Source organism: Rattus norvegicus, chromosome 11, assembly GCF_036323735.1.
Source record: "Rattus norvegicus strain BN/NHsdMcwi chromosome 11, GRCr8, whole genome shotgun sequence".
NCBI lineage: Eukaryota > Metazoa > Chordata > Mammalia > Rodentia > Muridae > Rattus > Rattus norvegicus.
Window position 1 is genome coordinate 43575328 of NC_086029.1, and position 20308 is coordinate 43595635.

Genomic DNA, 20308 nt, shown 5'->3' on the forward strand with positions numbered 1-20308 from the left:
GATCTCTCCATACAAACACCAATATTTTCTTCTCATCCTCAAGATCTCAATTTGGCCGACCTAGCCCCTGCAGGATGTGTAGCTCTCATCCTTCTTGAATCCAGTGGTCCAGCTCTGAGACAGTGCCACAGGGAGGCAGAGCGTCCTCGTGCTCCGCTGGCCCAGCCTCCGCACTTTACGGGCTCTTTTCCCAGAGCCGGGCGGGGCTGGAAGCCTGGACCCGCCTTTGGGCCTCGTTATCTACGTTTCCGCGTCAGGCGCTGGGTGAACTTGGCAAGCCCTCCCGGCGGTGGATGAGGAACACTTTGTGCCGAGCGCCCGCCCGCCCAGCCCTCCTCCTTCCCGCCGGCGCCGCGGGGCCTGGATGCCTGCGCTGTTTGTAGGTCTGGGGTCTCAAGAAGCCGAGTACTTAGCACCTGTCCCGCAGCTCTGGACTCCCACTCTTTGTCCCCGGGTGTCCTCACCGATCTACGGGTAGACACCGCGCGTGGTCAACAGGGTCATATAGATTCCGTGGCCCATTTTAAAACAAAGCTCAATTATAAGCGCTGTTCATTCCAGCCCAGTTTCAGATCCCCGAGGGCGCTGTCAACTAGAACCCACCGGAAGCTCCATCGGGGCAAATAGAACCGGGCTCGTAGCCTCGTGATCAACCGGTTTGAGGCTATCAGCTCGTTCAGGTCCGGACTGCTAGAACCTAGGCAGATCTCTGTGTGGTGGCCAGAGAGTTGAGGACCCAGTCTCCCATTTGGTGCGATCGGACGTACTGCGTGTTTGGTAACTGAACATCAATCGCTGAAGGTGGCAGGGACAGTAATGCCTCTATCTCCGGGACCCCCATCTTCCCATAATCTCCGCTCCCCTCTGGCCAGGACTGTACGCTGCTGCGTTGGTTCTAAAGTGCGTCACGGACGGGCACCGGCCGCGCCGCTCCACCGGCCTGGGTGAGGTTGGCGCCGGGCCAGCGCAGGCTGGGCCAGCAGCTCTTGGCCATCACCCCGCCTAGAGACCCGGGTGTGGAAAGCGCTCAAGTTGCGCAGCATCGGGATCGCTGCTGGAGACGCTCTCCGCTAGGGGCTCGGCGCCCCGGATCGGCCTCAGCAATGCTCCGGGGCACGAGGTGACACCCCCTAGACTCTCTAGGCTCTCTAGGCGCGTGGAACCAGGGAGATTTCTTCAGAAGAAACTACGCCTCGGCCTCCCTGGGATCCTCGCCCCGCCCCAGGTCTCCGCCCCCTCCCCTTGGCTTGGGATCCGGGACCCGGTGGCGACCGCCTAAGAAGCTCCAGCAGACTGGACCAGGAGGCGGCAGGGGGCTGGGAGCCGGTGGCTACGGACTCGCCCCGCCATGTGACGCGATCCTCCTGCCTGCGATCCCAGCACCGGCGCCCGCGCCCAGCCGCGCCGCGCATCATGGTCTTGCCCGGACACCCGCGTCTGCCGCCCGGGCCACAGCCACCGCAGAATCCCGGCCTCCGCAGGCAGGTAGAGCCTCCAGGGCAGCTTCTGCGCCTCTTCTACTGCACGGTCCTAGTGTGCTCCAAAGAGACCTCCGCGCTCACCGATTTTTCCGGTAAGAGCTCCTTTGCTTGCCTTGATCCCGCGTTCCCCTAGCTGTTGCCCAGGTGAGCGGCCTCTCCACGGGGCACGACCTGGTTGGATTAAAGTTGAAGAAGTGTTCTCCCTAACCGGTTGTCTTGCCTGGTGGGAGATGTTGGCATCTAGGTGGTAGTAGCAGAATAGTCCCTTATTACCTCTTTCGAGTTTCTCTCGACTTTTGTTAGTAGTTTCCTGGGCATCGGTGACTCAGCCTTGATCTTTACATGTTCACTCGAGGACCCCTAAACTGAGTCCCGTACCACGCCCAACTCTGAAGATTACGGTGTTCTGGACGAAGAATTGCCCTTGGCTGGCCACCCACACGATAAGGGTGCGTCCCAACCAAACTCCAGGGTTACCCATGTAAGGAGACTAGTCCAGGACACGCTGGACCTCAAGTCCAAGCCAGCCTCGAGGGAGAGAGTTTGGGAAGACTGGCAGTCTGGTGGAGATACCTTGAAACTGATGGAAGCTGATATAACCGAGACTACACTCAGAGGCATGACTCTTCAGCAAAAAGGTGGCAGCATCCACCCCCACCAAACACACACACACACACACACACACACACACACACACACACACACCTCCCTCCTGCCAAGTCAAAGATCGATGCTTTCTTCGGCAAACTCCTACCTGACCTCCGGGCAAAATATCTTAGCAAGGTGTGAGGTAAGGCTGCAGGTGGCAGTTGTGGGGATGACTTTTAGAACCCATGCTCAAGTGACGAATGTCTCTACAACCATAACCACCCTGGATGTCCATCAACCCTAGGAAGCATCTCTACCTCTCTCCAGGGACCTTCTGCCTAGTTCAGGCTGGGCACAGACTCTCTAGCAACCCTCTTGCTACAGTTCTCCTTTCCTTTTCTTTTTCAGCATTAACTGTGGTAAACAGAGTCACCAGTCCTCTGCTCTGCTCTGCTCTGCTCTGCTCTGCTCTGCTCTGCTCTGCTCTCTGCTCGTGTGACAGAGTACTAGGCAAAGAAAGAAGCTGGGTTTCTGGTGCGCTCACAGAGAATGTCATTCATTGTTAGCTGAGAGCCCGTAGGTCAGAGGTTCTTTGCTTAGAATGTTTAATATCGAGGCAGTGTTCTTGCCTGGCCAAGGAAGCCAAGTTATGCCTGTTTGGCAAGCAAATCATGGCCCTTTAAAACGAGCTGCGGAGAACCAAAACTCTGGTAAATGTGCTGGGGAGATTCATCCTTTTTTTTTTTTTTTTTTTTTTTTCCAAGCGTTGTTGACTTTTTTTCCTTTTCTGTAATAGAACTTTCTTGGCTTCCAGAAACTTTCTGTGTTTGCTGGTTTAAGCTATAGTGAGCGGCTCTGAGTTCAGCCACTCTCTTGCCCTGATTATTGTAAGAGAAGAATTAAAAACTGACACCTGTCCCCCGTCCCATGATATCATTGCAACTGAACAAAGATTGCTTTAGACAAACTGCAGTGAGACTCCCCCACCTGCAGATTATAGGCTCTTAGAGTTTGTTTCTTGTGGGGAGCAGTCGCGGTACTAACAGTGTGTATGGTAGAAATTAACTGTGCTTTGCAACTTGACATAGAGCAGATCTAGCCTACAAACTGGGAGCCAGCATCCTGTGAGAAGCAGGTGTTTTGGTTCTTGAGTAGTGAGGCGGACGGGTGGCTTTTCCTGCTGTTTTCTGTGGTTTCTGAGTCTCAGAGCCAACAGTAGGTGGTGGCATTGCCAGGCCTTTTCTGCTTTCCTCATTGCTGTCCAGGGACCAAAAGAAACATGTGGTCCTGTCTTGCCAAACTATAGGCCCACTCAGGTTTAGACTTGAGTTCTATATAATGTGGGACAGGGAAAACCTCTCTGAAGTCACATAGAGAAAAGTTGGCCCATTTAACTTTAAATTGCAGCTGCAGGAGCAAACCGTGCAATGATGTGGTAGCATGCAGGGAATCCTATGCTCCCAAATGTACAGTTTGAGCATCTGGCAGAGAGCATCGGCCTCTTCTTGTGATTGCTTTTCTGTGGCCTCAAAGGGTACTGCCTGATTTCTTAGGGACAGACAGGCCTGTTCCCTTTCGTGAGTTTGGTACGTGTGTAGCCGGGACGACACAGCTCTCCCCTGCAGAGCCTTACCACAATAGCCCAGGGCTAGGAGCGTGTTTGACAATATAGACACTTGTTTTCTAAATAAGAGAACCATCAAAAAGGTATGGAAGAGAGAGGGGGTTCAGGACCCCCTGGACTTGTGAAGAAGGACAGAAGAAGTGTCAATGTGAGAGAAAGTCCCAGAATGTAGTGGGCCCCCACCAGAGGGGCCCTGTCGGAGTCACCTGGTGCAAAGACTCCTGGTTCATCCCTGCAGTTTGAGAACATTACTTAATGCCCCCTCCTCTTTGCAGCTCTCCCAGGCTCATGCTTTAGGCTGTCAGCTGCTGTCATTTTTCCTGGGTCATTGACTCCCCACCCCCACCCCTGGAGAGTCTACTATCTCTTTACAATCCAGAGGCTGCATGGTGGGCCGTCCTTCCTTCCCCTCCGTGCTTGTGACTTGGGCTAATCACCCCCAAGACTGCCGAGGCCCAGGCTCTCTGATACTATCTTCTCTCTGAAGATTTTGGGCTTCCTTGCTGTGGTGCCCACTGAAAGGCTACCATCCCTGCATTAAAAATGTATCCCAGGGTTGGGGATTTAGCTCAGTGGTAGAGCGCTTGCCTAGCAAGCGCAAGGCCCTGGGTTCGGTTCCCAGCTCCGAGAAAAAGAAAAAAAGAAAAAAAGAGAGAAAAAAATGTATCCCACGGGAGGCAAGATGGCTCAGTGGGTAAAGGAGCTCGTCACCAAGCTTGATGACCTGAGTTTGATATCTGGACCATGTGGTTGAAGCAGAGTTGTCTTTTGATCTACACACACACAGACACACACACACACACACACACACACACACACTTGCACACACGCGCGCATGCACGCACTGTGGAATGTGTGTATGTGGACAAACACACTAAATAATTATGTATATATACATACAGATATATTATCTCTATATAAATATATATTCATCTTTATAAATTTATATGAAATATATTTGTATTCATAAAATATATTTATAAATTATATATACATTATATACACACACACACACACATACATTCTCTTACTTTGGAGAATAAAGCAGGGAGCTGGAGTGTAGGGGGCTGGGCTGCCTTTTGGGAGTCTCAGTCATAAAAACCCCAAGGCATTTGCCTACAGATAAACACCATCAAGCTCACAGTGCCCTTCTGTACTTACTGAGTCGGTTTCTCTTTAAGTTTTATTGATCATTGTTTGGTTGTATACATGTGCGTATATGTGGTGTGTGGTGTGTGTGTGAGGGCACACAGCGGCCAAAAGCGCACCTGTGGAGGTCGGAGGGCAACCTTCAGGAGCAGGTTTTCTTCTCCCACTCCAGGTTCTGGGGATCAATCTCAGGTCACAGCAAACACTTGAACCTTGAAGACAATTCACGGGGCAGTTAGAGGGACTATAACTCTCGGTCACGGTGAGAAGAGTATGCTCTTTAAGGTGACTCACCGGGAGGAATATGGACCGCCTGTCAGGGCTGCTTGTTGGACTGTTTTGCCTGGCCTTTCTCTGTCATTTCTCTGATGAGGACAGGCGGGATTTCTTTCCGTCTTGATTTCTTTCCCTTCTCCCCCATTTTCTTTCCCCTTTCTTCTTAAAGAAGTTCAGAGGCTTGGGCTGGGGGCCAAGTGTGAAGGGGAGAAAGAGAAGCAGAGTCTTGTTCATCTTTCCGCTGAACTCCCAGGGTTTGGTCAATGTGGTCTCCCTACAAGCTTATATGGTTCCTTTCCCCTGAGCTTTGGAAAGATGCAGAGAGTAGGAGCAGGAGGGATGGAGAAGAGACTTCAGGAAAGGCTACCATGCAGCGCTCTGCTTTTTCCTACTGGTGGCAAGTTGTGCTTGGAACTAGGCCATGTTTCATCTCCTCAGTGACCATGAAAACACTGCAGAATGGGTGTGGAGAGAACCGACTTTACCAGTGAGTCCTCTGAGCCCCACATTCTCAGACACAGTGGCATACACGCACAAGATGAATCTATAAGTGTAAAAAGAATTTGGGGCTGAAGAGATCACTGAGCAGTTAACAGCTCTGGCTGCTGAAGCTTGGCATGGTGGCGCACGCCTTTGATCCCGGCACTCGGGAGGCAGAGGCAGGTGGATCTCTGAGTCCCTTTTGAAGCTCTTAAAACAAATAAAAAATAAAATAAAGAAGCAATTTGAGAGGCTGAGCCTCTACTATCAACAGTTGGCCTCTGTTTTTGGTTTAGAGGCAGCTGGCTTCTCATCTATGCGCTCATCCTTCTGTGTGTCTGTCCATGTGCTCATTTTCTCTTCTGAAGCCACCAATCAGAAGGATCAGGGCCCACATAATGCCCTTTTCTTAACCTAATCACCCATTTAAAAACCATACCTCCAAGTTTACTCCCATGCTAATGGGAGCCCAGGTAACACGCAAATCAGTCTGTAACACGGGTCATCTGAAATGCAACCAGTAGACCTGCCTGGGTGCTTCATGTCCTACAGGCCAGAATTTCAGGATGTGATAACGGTGGCTCTTAGAGGCCGAGTCCTGAGAGGGAGATAGAATATTCACAGTTGTCCATTTTTTTTTTCTTTTTTTCAGAGCTGGGGACCGAACCCAGGGCCTTGCGCTTGCTAGGCAAGCGCTCTACCACTGAGTTAAATCCCCAACCCACAGTTGTCCATTTTTAGGGAGCGAAATTTCCCTGTTTTATTTCAGGATGAACACTGCGCAGCCCTAAGTGTATGGAATGGCCTATATACCCAGGTACATAGTTTTAGGGGAACTGAACCGCTGGTGTTTGGCTGCATTCTAGGCTTTCTGATTGAACTGACCTGTAGAGTGCCAGGCACTGGGTTCTTTTAAGGTTCCCTAGGCTTTTCCAAGGTGCAACCCGTTGAGAGGCACTATGCCAATAGTCACAGGGCAAAGCTACTTCCTGTTCATGTATCAGTCCACCCAGAACATGGCTGAATGGGATCCCCTCCCCCATTAGCCCAAGGTGACCCACCAGGGCTACCAGGCCTGCGTTTCCCCAGCTCAGCACCGCCTTACAAAACATATATATTCCCCCCACCCCCACCTATCTCTCTGTCTCTGTCTCTCTCTCTCTCACACACACACACAGGTACACACACATACTCGCATACATGCACACATGTACACACATGTACTCAAATGTACTCACATACATGTACACACACACATGCCCCATCTACATTTTATCACACCTCAATCACTTTACCCTTTACCTAGGAGTTATTGTCACTTAAAAATTGTTACTGTGTGAGATGCCAGCCCACCCCAGAAAGAAACCAAACTGAACATCTGAAGTTGTCTGACTCTCACGGAAGAAGAGAGAAGGACCGAGGGTCTCAAACTGCCTGCCTGTTTCCGTGGAAAGCAGCTGCACTTGAAAATGTCCTGCTGGCCCCTTCTGCAGTAAAGAGATGTCTCAGCTCACAAGTGGGCCCCTTATTGATGGCTGTGGTCTCCCTGGTGCCTTATTGAAAAGGGCAGCCTAGCAGCCGTTTCACAGAAGAGACAGCAAGAAGGGAGTGAAATTAATTGAGCTCAATGGTATTTGATCTCAGCCCTGTAACAGTTCCATGGTGAGTCTCATTTACAGACGAGAACTCAGCCTTGTCTAGGAAATCTAACTTCCCCTGGATGCCTCACTGGCAAAACCACCTCCAACGCTGAGCTCCAGCTAGCCTAGGGGACATGGCTTTCATGGTGTCAAAGGAACAAGGCCAACAGTATGTCTACAATTCACCCAATTTTTCTAGATAGCTCCTGGAGTGACAGTTTCCTTCACAGATTCTCAGTACACACTCGTTGGAAAGAGGCTGAAGTCATGGGCCATACACATGATCATTCTGGTCATCTGGTATCTCCTGAGGAGAGACCCAAGAACCTCTATGGACATGAACTGCTCCTTTCCGAGTAAATGACAAATGGTCTGAGTTTAACTACACAGCTCCTGTTATGGGCTTTCAGCCATCGCTTATCATACCTAAAAGAGCTAGAGCTCTATGCAGATAGTTGTTATATTGTTTAGCAAATGGGCCCATGGAAAAGGAGCCTGTACCCCTCCAGAACAGATTGTGTGCATGCGTGCATATGTGCATGTGTGCATGCATGTGTGTATATGTATGCATGCATATGTAAATGTGTGTGCATGCATGCATGTGTACATGAGTATATGTGTGCATGCCTGTGTGCTCATGTATTCGTGTATGTGTGTGTGTGCGCACATGCATGCATGTGTATGCATGTGTATGTGTGTGTGCATGAATGCATGTGTGTGTGTGTGTGTCTGTGTGTATAAGAGTCTCATGTAGCTCAGCTTGCCTCAAATTCGCTATGGAGCTAGCTGAGGATGCCATTGAACTCCCTCTGTCCTTATCTCTGTCTCACGAGTGCTGCTGGATTGACTCAAGCTTGCATCACCACAGTGAGCTTCAGGTGCGCACAGGTGTGACTGAAGGCCAGGTGTGATGGGAAACACCTTTAATCCTAACACTTAGGAGCAAGGCAGGCAGACTTCTTTCAGTTTGAGGCCAGCCTGATCTATAGTAAGAGCTGGGCCAGCCAGGGCGCCATAACGAAGAAACGTATAGGAATTAAGTACTTTGGTCTGCAGGAGGTCGAATGTCCATGACCAGTGATTCCCACGCATAGGGAGGGCAGCTTGTATCTGCTGAAAAAAAGAGAGGTTTGGTTTATAATTGGCACGCACATTCACAGTTGAACAGTGTATCATTTATAATTAAGTACACTCATGTTAGAGATGTTTTCTCTAGATGTTTTGACTGGTGGTCCTTTATTATAAAATGTGGAGATCACTGATCTTCCCTCTCATCTTGTCAGCTTAGGACTTAGCGTTCCTGAAAAGACACCAGTTGAAGGTTAATGAGACAGCATCTTCCCCTGGACCATTACCCAACCCTTACTGCTTGCTTTGCCTACTTCTCCCCTCCTGTCAATAAAACTTAGAGTCAGGATTTGAGCCCAGTACTCATCTGGTTTCAGAAACCCACACACTTATCATCTGAGCCAAGATCATGGAGTCTCCGAGATTGTTAAGACTGGAGCACTACGAGGAGAAGCCCAGATGGGCCAGCATCAGTACCCTCCCCTGATTCCCAGAAGGGACCCTGTTGCTGGTCCCTAGGTGTGGCTGTCTCCAGTTAAAACTCCGGCCTAGCACAGACAGCAGCCTCCTCATGGGGCCTCCCTCGGCACAAGTGAGAAACATGGATGAGTTGGAAACACCTCCAGTTATCAGATGAGAAGCGAACCAGAGACCTCTATCTCAGATACTATTCCACAAGTTTTGTTTTCATATCTCATTTACTCCTTACAATTCTGTTTTAAAGTGAAGATGTGGGGTTGGGGATTTAGCTCAGTGGTAGAGCACTTGCCTCGCAAGCGCAAGGCCTTGGGTTCAGTCCCCAGCTCCGGAAAAATAAAAAGAAAAAAAGAAAAAAAGAAAAAAAATAAAGTGAAGATGTAATGTCAAGAGGTTTTAATCCAGACCGTTTTCTACTATCAAGGGAAGAAAATAATATAAATTCCAAGTGGCTTAAATTAATATCACTTTTGTAACGTTTATTGCCGATTTTACCAGAGCCAGCATTTACCCGTATTCATATTCCATGCCCTACCTGGAAAAAAATAAACACATAGATGTTCCCTACATGGAAACATTAGCGACACAAGTCATTCAAGATTCATGTGAACACCCCCTCAGCACACATACAATTTAATTGAAAAAGATTCATACAGGTGAGAAAGCCTTCCAATTATGAGCACACGATTGAAACCACATTATCCAGGTGACGCCCAACAGTAGCCACAGAGCTCCAGGGAAGTGAAAGAGGGAATTCCCCGAATCAGAAAAGAACAAGGTCCACCAAGAAAAAGAATACATGAAGAATACACTGACTGAAAAGAACATCTTTGTAGACAGGTGGGTGAGCAGAGACGCAGCTGAAGAGAGAACAGCAGTACGGAAATGCTAGAGAAATTACTCATGAAGGTGTAAGAATAAAGGCCTAAAACAAAACTATAGGAAATGGAAGAGAGTGGATAGACATGCAGGATGAATGAATGGAAGAGAGTGGATAGACATGCAGGATGAATGGGAGAGAGTGGATAGACATGCAGGATGAATGGATGGGAGAGAGTGGATAGACATGCAGGATGAATGGGAGAGAGTGGATAGACATGCAGGATGAATGGATGGGAGAGAGTGGATAGGCATGCAGGATGAATGAATGGACGAGAGTGGATAGACATGCAGGATGAATGAATGGGCGAGAGTGGATGATAGGCATACAGGATGGAAGGAAAAGCTAACACACTGGAAAATTCTCCAGAAAGGGAGAAAACGAGAGAGGCACCCACTCAACATCACAGAACCGTAATTCAAGTGTTCAGGAATTTCTGAAGACTTCATTCTAAGCATCTCATGCAAGGTAATTCGCACATACATCAAACCTGTAACATACAAACTGAGGGGGAAATATTATCTATAAAGTCTCTCCCCCCATCAGCAGCACTGGGAGGTAAATCGTCGTGCTTCGGAGGAAATGAAAACCCCCAAAACCGCCAGCCTAGAGTGTAGATAAGTGTAAGTATGAAATGAAGACCTTCGCCAGTGATAAAGCTTTGCTGAAAGGACTCCTACCGGACGCCCTCCGTGTAGGACATAAGTCCAAGGAGAGGGCCTGAGAAAGAACAGTGACAAACACAGAGGCTGTACAGCTCAGTCCATTCCCACCGTGCCTTGCTCTGTCTTCACACTGCACGGTGAGTCTGAGTCACTGCTCTAGTGCTGTGAGGAGACACCACCGCCAAGAGGAGAAGGAAGCATTTCACTGGGGGCTGGCTTACAGCCTCAGAGAGTTGGTCCGTTATCATCATGGTGGGAAATGGGGTGGCACTCAGGCAGGCATGGCACAATGCCGGATGCTGGAGAAGTGGCTGAGAACTTTACATCCTGATACAGAAGCAGTAGGGGTGGGAGGGGGGAGAGAGGGAGAGAGAGAGAGAGAGAGAGAGAGAGAGAGGTAGACAGGGAGACAGGGAGACAGAGAGACAGGGAGACAGGGAGACAGGGAGACAGAGAGACAGGGAGACAGAGAGACAGAGAGACAGGGAGACAGAGAGACAGGGAGACAGGGAGACAGAGAGACAGGGAGACAGGGAGACAGGGAGACAGGGAGACAGAGAGACAGGGAGACAGGGAGACAGGGAGACAGGGAGACAGGGAGACAGGGAGACAGGGAGACAGGGAGACAGGGAGACAGGGAGACAGGGAGACAGGGAGAGAGGAACTGGCCTGGGCTTCTGAAATCTCAAAAGCTCACCCCACAGTGACACACCTCAACCAAGGAGGCCATACCCCCTAATCCTTCCCAAATAGTTTATCAGCTGGGAATTAAACATGCAAATATATGAGCCTATGGGGGCCATTTTTATTCAAACCACAAGTGGTGCTTCCTCCTCCACCTCCTCCTCTTCCTCCTCTCACTCCTCCTCTTCTTCAACAAAGTCTCACTAAATAGATCTATTGGCCTGGAACTCATTGTGCAGGTCAGTCTTGCCTCACAGAAACATGCCTGCATCTGTCTCCCAAGTGCTGGGACGAAAACTGTGCACTACCACGCCTGGCTTGCACATCTTTATCTTAAGAGCGATGTTCTTTTTGGTTATTTTTTTCTCTCTCCAAATACTGGGTATTAAATCCAGGACTTCATGCGTGACAGGTGGGGACTCTGCCACTGAGTTGCATCCTTAGTCCTGATATCGTCTTTCGTCTAAATTCTAGACTCTTTCTTGACAGTTTCGAGCTCCTCCACTCACTACCAGCCTGGGACATTCACATATCCTCCCCAGAGGAGAATCTGTTCCAGGGTGACGACCCGAGGGCCATCCTATGGGAAAGGAAAAGTCTCTCAGGTACTAGCAATGACACACAACCACCGTGCAGAGCCACTCTTGTCCTGTTCTTGGTTTTGGTGGATTCGTGGACACGCACGTCGTAAGGGAGGAGTTTGGGGAGAGCTGACAAGGTTGCCTGGCCTCTGGAGTAATAACCAAACCACAGAGCTACACATGAGTGTTTCATTCTGTGCCACAGACCTGGCAGATGACTCCGCCCGTGCACAGATTTTACATGTTCACAATGTCTGACTCACACTTCCTCCAACACCTGTGCCCCTAGAGGACTCAGGCCCCAGCACTGCACCTTCCCTGCTTGAACAAGTCAGAGGCTGAAGCGGGGTGCTCCGGGCCAGCAGTCTCAGCCCGGCAGCCAAGTTTCCCAAACACAGAGCGACGTAAGTCCAGGCAACCAGGCAGCATTAAAATTCACGACTCGGGCCTCTGAATCCGAACCATGTTTGCGAATGGTCTGATTCCATGTATGCCCCAGACGTCCCTCGAATACAAATAACCTCATTTGGGCTCGGAGGAACAGGGGGGAGAAACAGAAGAACGCTCTCCAAAACAAACCTTGAATGTGCACGAGAGAGTGCACTCTGTCAGCATTCCTTTGATGATTACAAACGAGTCCCTTTTCCCGGGCAATTCGGGGAATAATCTGGATAAAACGACCCCCCCCCTTTTTTTGTCTGCAAAGGGCCGTGTGTCGCGCTTACGTGTGACAGCTGTCACAGTAGTTGTTTCAGAGTCTAAGGGCACTCACCGCGCCACTGAGCCGTTTCCTTTCTTTCTCTCGACTCCGAAAACTTTTCGTGTTTGGCCACTTCTAAAATTCTCAGGCTTGAAATCATAAGCCATTAATTATACCGTAGTCCTAAGGTACAAGGGACCCGTCACTGACCGCCCACTCCGCCCCTCCCCTGCCTGTCGGACAGCAGACAGGTGGAAATGAGAGGGAATGATCTTATCTGGAGAGCCAATTTGTACAGCCTCCGCAACTCGACAGCCCCTTTACGTGTGTGTGTGTGTGTGTGTGTGTGTGTGTGTGTGTGTACACAGTTAGGCTTCTGTGTCTCTTTGGTCTCTTTGATTGTGAACTATAAGGGACACTCATGTGTAACACTGCTCTCAGTGTGGTGAGACTCGAAGGACTAAACACTTGTTCCAAGGCAGGTGACAAGAATGACCCGTGGGCAGGTCGGAGTGGAGGCAGAAGCTGTCTCCAGCCTTGGAAGGAGGAAGGACGCTGCCCTCTCTGTGGAACTACACATCTCGTGAGCAGAGCAGATCTTGTGGTCTCTTTGGCCTCATTTACTTCTTCCACTTCCAGGGTCAAGCTCGAGGTCCTTCTGTTCTGAACTCCCCTTTGACTTAGGTCGGAGTCCACGGCTGTTTGGCTCTTTGAGATGCTTTAGATGAGAAATGTCTCCCCTGACCCACGTGTTGGAGCACCCGATCTCCAGCTGGCCGTGTGGTTTGGGAGGATTAGGAAGTGTGGCCTTGCTAGAGCCAGGATGTCACTTTCCAGTCCCCGCCCTGGCTCTGCTGCACAGGTGTGGTTGAAGATGTGAGCCATCAGCTTCATGGTCCTGCTGCCACACCTGCAAACTGCTGCCTTGCCTCCCGCCAAGGTGGACTCATCTCTCTGGAACCATAAGTCAAAATAAACCGTCTCTTGTGGCTTACAGTCATAGCGTGTTACCACAGCAACGGATCCCTGTGAGGCTGAAGGGCTCCCCTTGTCCGGGGCCTCCATGGTGCTGTGTCACATCAGGATGTTTGAAACCATCAGCACTCATCAAGGGGCCAGTGCCTCCCTACGCAGAGAAAGGATGCCTCCCTAGAAGGTTTAATGGAGACAGAAATATTTTGTGTCTAAGTAATGTTTGGCGGTGTCTGGAAGGATGCTAGTGGAACTGAGCCGAGACACTTGAGGATGCTGCTAAGCATCTTCCAATCCACACAGCAGCTGTGGGGATGAAGCATCAGCAGTGTCCATCCCACCCAACCCTGTGCCTATCCATCCATCCGTCTCCCACCCCTCCCCTATGACCCACCTCCCACTCAGGCTGAGGAAACTGCAGTAGCACAGTACTAGTCCCTGTTTCATTTCCCAACCTGTTAGAATTTGAAAAATTTTTTATACATTTACTTATCACTGTGTGAACACATGTGTGTGCTATGCCATGCATGCAGAAGTTAGAGGGCAATTTGTAGGAATTGGGATCTTTCTACCTTATGGGTTCCTGGAATTGAACTTAGGTCGCCAGACTTGGTTGCAGGTGCCTTTATCTGCTAAGCCATTTTGCTGGCTCTTATAATGTTTGAACACAAAGTTCCAATACTCTGTCATGGCTCATGTCCTGAAGCCAGCTTGCCTTCTTAGACCAGGGGACCCTTCAGTCCCTCCACAGGGGAACGGAGGTCCTTCTGTTAAGGTGTTTCCCACCCTGGCCAGGGGGATTTTACTCAGCCCTCCCACCCCCTTTCTTCCCCTCTGAGGGACTGGCTTGAGTCTTTTGGGTTTTTTCCCTCTTCATTTCAAACGCAACCATTTGCCACCAGCAGGCATCAACTACAGTGCGGACATCAGAGATGCCCAGGCTTGAAGCCTCTGTGTGCTCGGAGTGTGAACGAAGATGAGTTTGCAGCATACCTTGGCTATCTTGAAATCTCAGTGATCAGCGGCTTGCGGGGTTCAGTTCTATCTGAGTCTTATGAGAAAGAGAGGAAGCCATAGAGACCGGGCAGGGGTCTACTTTCCCTGGAGTCTCCTGCCAGGCTTCCTTCCTCGTTCCCCTGCAGCTATCCCTCCTTTCTCTCTGCCCACAACCTCACCCACCTCTGCACCCATACACACACTTGCTGTCCTGCGGCCTGGCACTAAGTGACTCCGTAGGGCCCATCTTGAGCAGAGGGGAGCCCACTACCAGAGGGATGACTCCCACTTTCAGACCATGCTCAGCCCGGTCACATCTTTTAAAGACAAGTCACAATGCCACACAGAATATTCTGTCAGAACTGAAAATCTACTATCGTTTCCAAGAGAATGAGGAGAGAGAGAGAGAGAGAGAGAGAGAGAGAGAGAGAGAGAGAGAGAGAGAGAGAGAGAGCACCACTGGCAGGAATGGGTGTGCAGTATTTGAACAGTTCTGTGACTCAGTCCATCTGAATTCCTAAGTATTTTAAGAGCTTTGTCCAGAGGTGGGAGAAAGGTCTATTGTATGGTTCTTGGCACTGAAGAAAATAGCAAGCCCATCGGAGCGCCGCTTCAGATTTGATTTTCAAGTGGGTGATGTTAGAATGCCGTCCAACAGTGGGGCCTCTGCTCATTTCCTCGTTCCTGTTCTTTCAGAATTTCTCCAGTGGTTTACTTCGGTTTTCAGAACCAACTCACGTTGGTATTGGAAGGTCTTCTCTTGTGATTCCTTCTTAATAAAAAAACAGCGTTGTGCCCTTAGGCAAGGATGAGGGTGTTTTGAGATGCATGTGGCTTACTGGACAAACCGAACACACATTCGAGTGTGTATCCAATAGATATTTCTGTAGTGTAGCTCTCTCTCAGCACCAGACTCTGAGGACACTCACCCCGAGATTTCCTCCATAATGAACCAAGGCTTTCCAGGTAACCCACGCACACTCCCGTCTATTTACAGGTTATTTAACAACGGCAGAATGCTACGCAAACACCGGCATGCTGTATTATTTAGAAAGCCAGCCTGTAATATCCAGTATTAGACACTTCCCCACACCCCGAGTGTTTGCTGCACGGTTGGTTGAACCCATGAGTATGGGATCCATGGTTACGGGAGGCTGGCTGCATATATTTTCAGAGTTGGGTCCTTATACTCCCCCTCCTCCTCGATGCCATTTGAAATCGCCCTGAGCTTCCCTGATGCCTTAGTGCTCACTTCTGGATATAGACGTCGCAAACAGAAGCAGGACAAACTCAGTGTTAAATCACACTATTGTCTTCCCCGGATCTGAATAGTGAGTAGTGATTGCTTTCAACACGTGTACATGGTGAGTGCATAGGTAGCCTCTCTCAGCCCTGCCTTTTCTTGCTGTTAACTATTATGTATGAAGAAATGGTGCATCACACTCAGCCTCAGGGCGCTCTGAGCCACGAGGAACTGATGACGTGCTGGCTGGGGAATCCTGTCACAGCCGGGCCAGGAACGTACCCTTGTGATGGTGGCATCTCTCTGCTAACTTGAGCCTTCTGTCTAGTGACAACCTGTTCCTAGCACAGCAACTTGGACATCCTTCTTCCTGGTTTCCAGAAAGTTCCTTATAGCTCGGAAGGTTTTTATTTTGCTTCTACACTAGGAAATGTGATGTGGTGTAATGTGGAGAACCCAGGATACAGCAAGAATTTCTCCAGACTGATTCTCAGATAGAATAAGACCTTGGACAAGATGAGTGTTTGGAAGCAGACACACGTAGCCCTCCTGGCTGAGGTCATTTGCTGCCTGACAGACAGACCTGACCACAAGAAATGCCTCAGGCCACTACTCCTGTGTGAGGAGAGAAACATGATGAAACCTGTATCTTTTTTTTTTTTTTTTTGGTTCTTTTTTTCGGAGCTGGGGACCGAACCCAGGGCCTTGGGCTTCCTAGGCAAGCGCTCTACCACTGAGCTAAATCCCCAGCCCCGAAACCTGTATCTTTAGAAGATGTTCAGTGCTGATCTACTGATCCAACGGCCTTCTCTGGAGCCCTGTGGAACTTTCTGGAATGTGACCTATTACTGATGAAAGCCTAGTCTGCACCATTTACCTTCTTGGCCCACGCACCTTCTTCGCAGCGAGAAGGTAAATTATTAGGTAGGGTTTAGGCAGACTGATGTACTAATTGAGAGCTTTAAGGAATGGTAAGTGTGATTCAGCCTCACAGACTGGCATGAAATAGCAGGGTTCGAGGGCGGGTTGTACATTAATATAATTATCATCATTATTACCGTTCAAGCAGGCGGGGAGAAAGGAGCACTAGGCGACCCCGCGTGAACTTCAGCAGACTGTCGGCAAGGGTGAACTTGCTATAGTTACCGAGGGCCGAGGACCACAGGGGCATTCCACAGAACAGCCACAGCCTTGGCCTGTTCCAGCAGCTACTAAACCCTTCATCAAAGCTAGACTTTAGTAAAACCGTCACCAAGGAAATCGTATGTTAGAAATGGAGCCAGAGGGGTTGGGGATTTAGCTCAGTGGTAGAGCGCTTGCCTAGGAAGTGCAAGGCCCTGGGTTCGGTCCCCAGCTCCGAAAAAAAAGAACCAAAAAAAAAAAAAAAAAAAAAGAAAGAAAGAAATGGAGCCGGCCAGCGGAGACACAGTGCAATCTGTGTATGGAAAATTAGATATTATAGTGACCACTGCAGGCAAAGCAGAAGAAGGATAAACATCCACCATAAATGTCGCTTAACTCAGTGTACATAAAATATCATTATCTCAACATGTACCGTGGACCTACTCACGTATCGTCCCTGTTCACGGGGCACCCATAAGGAGGTCAGAGGGTAATCTCGATGGTAGTCCTTGCCTTCACATGGGTCTTTCTAGTTGTCTGTGGCCTTGTACACCAGGCTAGTTGGCCCATGAGCTTCCTGGGAATTCTTCTGTCTCTATGCTATAGGATCTCTCACCATAGGACCACTGGGATTACATATATGTGGGACTATTCCTGGCTTTGACATGGCTTCCAGGGATCCAAACTCTGGCCTGCATGCCTTCCCAGCGAGCACCTAACCTATTGAGCTATCTCTCTGTACTGGTTCTGATGTCTCTCTAGGCTTTTTTTTTAAACCAAGAATAGTCTTTACCATCTTTAACACTGGCACTTGCTACAGTCCCCTAGAGTCCCCTGCACTGACAGCTATTCACTCCCCATCACCCTGAAGAGAACAGTGTCTGATCAGGGCTGGGAAAGATGCCTTAAAGGTCCAAGAAGGTCATCAGCCATTTTCACTCCAACGAACTGATCCTTTCCCTTAGACTGGAACAGTTTGGTTTAGGAAGCGTTAAAGAAGAGAAGGAAGGAAGACAGTTGAGGCTTTGGGTTTGGGGAGAGGGTGTAAGGAGTCAGGCTTTGATTCTCTGTGGCTTTGCTGAGGGCTGTACTGTACCCATAGAGTTCACTGCCTACTTTAATTAAAATACTTATTGCTTAATTAACTACTATGTACCTGAGCCCACATGTCTCCTGTGGCAGTCAGGGGTCAACCTAGAATACTGTTTTCCCCCACCTCTGTGTGTGTGTGTGTGTGTGTGTGTGTATGTGTGTGTGTGTGTGTGTTTGTTTTTGAGACAATTTCTTTCAATGGGAGCTGGGGCTTGCCAGTTTGGTTTTAGGGTGTCTGGCCACAGAGACTTCTGCCTCTGCTTCCTCAGTGTTGGAATTGCAAGCACGTGTCTCACATGCCTGGCTTTCCCCCAGTGTTTCCTGTGGGTGTGGGAGAATAAGCTCAGGTCCTCCTGCTTGAATGGCATCCGCCTGGCAAGCCCTTTCCCACGAACCAGCCCCTCAGGGCTCTCTTTTATTGACAGAACTCCGTATTTCTAAGTCTTGCCTCACTCACAGCTCCATCTCCATCATTTCCTCTGGGAATAATGGCTTCCCAATCCAAGAAAGGTTTCTGTTAGGGTGATGTCTGACTGGGCACATTTATTAAGTCTACTTGTTAAGTCCTACTGCTCAGCCCCAGGTAAAATGCAAGTCCGAGGTTTCCAAGAGTCCTTGAACTTGTCCACATGAGGCAAAAACGATTGCCCCTATAAATGGATCTTGATTAGGAATTGATCACACTTGGCTTTCCTTCTGTGCATGTGGAGCTCTGTGTCGGTGCGGTGCCATTCAGGTCTGTACGCTTGGCATCCCAGATCTCATGCTGGCCCCTGAGAGTCAGCAGAAGAGTACTGACCATGAGCTGTTTCCCTCTCTGTACATTGCTGTTGGCATGCCTGCCTGTTGTCTTCGGCAGCTTATGGGAATGTGTTGTTCCCCTTTCCATGTTCCCTCTTCTTACTCCACTTGTTTGCCCTCACCTGGGCCCCAGTTGCTGCTGGGAAAACATTGGTTGGCTGTGGAGATTGTGACCACAACAGATTCAGGCTTCTGGCCTCGGCTATCCAGTCACTGGGCCCTCCCACATACCTGAGAATAAATTGGCAAGCAATCAGGGAAAGAACAACAAAGATGAGCCCTTCCACAGAGCCGGGGAAGGCAGCTAAGCATTGGATGGTGTCGTTCCAGAGTCTCAGTACTGCAGGACGTGGCCTTATTTGGAGATGGAGCCTTGGCAAAGGTGATCGAGTTAGAATGAGGTCATCGGGGTGGGTCTTCCCCCAACACGACTGATGCCCTCACACAAGGAAACTTGGAGACACACATGTGCATGGGAAGACTGGAATTATACACTCCGGTGAATCAAGGACCTTCCAGAAGGTGGAAGAAAGGCTCTGAACCGACCCTTCCTTAGAGCTTTCAAATGAAGTGAGGTTCAGCCACACCACCCCAGACTGCTGGTCTTTAGAAGTGTTAGAGAATCACTCCTATTGTTGTAAGCCATGCCCGCCCACCCTCCTTTTCTAGTACTTTGTTGAAGCAGTGGAGGGATGCCATATAGAGGATTTCTGGGCACTTCCCATATAGCTGCTCATTTGCTCTCCTTGATCGACTGAGACACGTGCTGTTGTCTTTTTTTTTTTTTGATAACTAACACCTGTCCTGCAAAGATTGAACAGTTTGTCCGAGGTCACATGAGCTAATGGTCACATGACCCCCATCGTTCCTTCCCACCCCTCCAGTCACCTGTGCCCCCTAGAATCTTCTCCGATGAAGCCTTTATTGTCCTGTCTCTCACACATTTACCTTCCCAAGTGTCTCACCCAAGTCCTCACAGTAGCTACCCATCTCCCACGGCTTGGCAATCACTAACATCCTCCATCATCTGTCTCAGAGCTTGTGACTTTGGACCCCATGAAACATCCTACAGGCTCAGCCTGGGAAGGACAGAATCGAAAAGCTTGGCCCTTGTATACAGGCTTCTGTAAGCAAATGATACCACTACATTAAAACAGCAGCCGTCCTGCCTGAAGGCTTTGCTCTCCCGTATGCCCAGGCTCCACTATCCCTTCCTGATTCCAGGGCTCAATTGCCGTCGTACAGTCAGGACCAGCTGTGTAATTTGTAGGACACAGTGCAAAATTAAAATGTGAACTCCAGGGGTTGGGGATTTAGCTCAGTGGTAGAGCGCTTGCCTAGGAAGCGCAAGGCCCTAGGTTCGGTTCCCAGCTCCAAAAAAAATAACCAAAAAAAAAAAAAATGTGAACTCCACATTTCTAAACTGGAACTGGAGAAAAGGGACTTTTTTCTTTTCTTATATATTTATTTATTTAAATATATAACATACATACTTTCACACACATGCATGCACACACACATCGTGCACATACACGTACACACACATACACATGGTTTCATTATATAAATCAGGCTGGCCTTGAACCCACAGAAATCTGCCTGCCTCTTCCTGGAACTCACCAAGTAGGCTAGGTTGTCCAGCCAGAAAGCCTCAGGGATGCCGCCGTCTCTGACTCTCTGACTCTTAGGCGCTGGGGTTACAAGTATGTGCCCTCCACGCCTGTGGCTCTCAGTCATACCTACGATTGTGAGACACACATTTTCCTACCAAACTCTCTAGCCTTAAATG

The 20308-nt window shown here is 49.4% G+C and overlaps 1 protein-coding gene and 1 long non-coding RNA gene across 6 annotated transcripts in view; one reads left to right on the top strand and one right to left on the bottom strand.

Moving 5' to 3' along the window:
* The first annotated feature begins 285 nt into the window (after window positions 1-285).
* Eva1c (eva-1 homolog C) overlaps window positions 286-20308 on the top strand; it is a 74065-nt gene continuing 54042 nt past the window's right edge. For 2 of the 5 annotated variants that reach the window (XR_010056249.1, XM_039088774.2), the window contains exon 1: window positions 286-1573. Coding sequence is in view for 4 of the 5 variants with exons in the window: in XM_039088774.2 (XP_038944702.1) it covers window positions 1414-1573 (160 nt within the window). In the remaining variant the exon portion in view is untranslated. The remainder of the gene's footprint in view (window positions 1574-20308) is intronic. The other 3 variants (XM_017598089.3, XM_340966.10, XM_017598090.3) reach the window with 3 other exon arrangements.
* LOC134481053 (uncharacterized) lies at window positions 522-11894 on the bottom strand. Its single transcript, XR_010056250.1, has 2 exons — window positions 1755-11894; window positions 522-1652 (listed from the first exon to the last, which is right to left on the bottom strand). It is a non-coding gene; the product is annotated as an uncharacterized LOC134481053 (long non-coding RNA).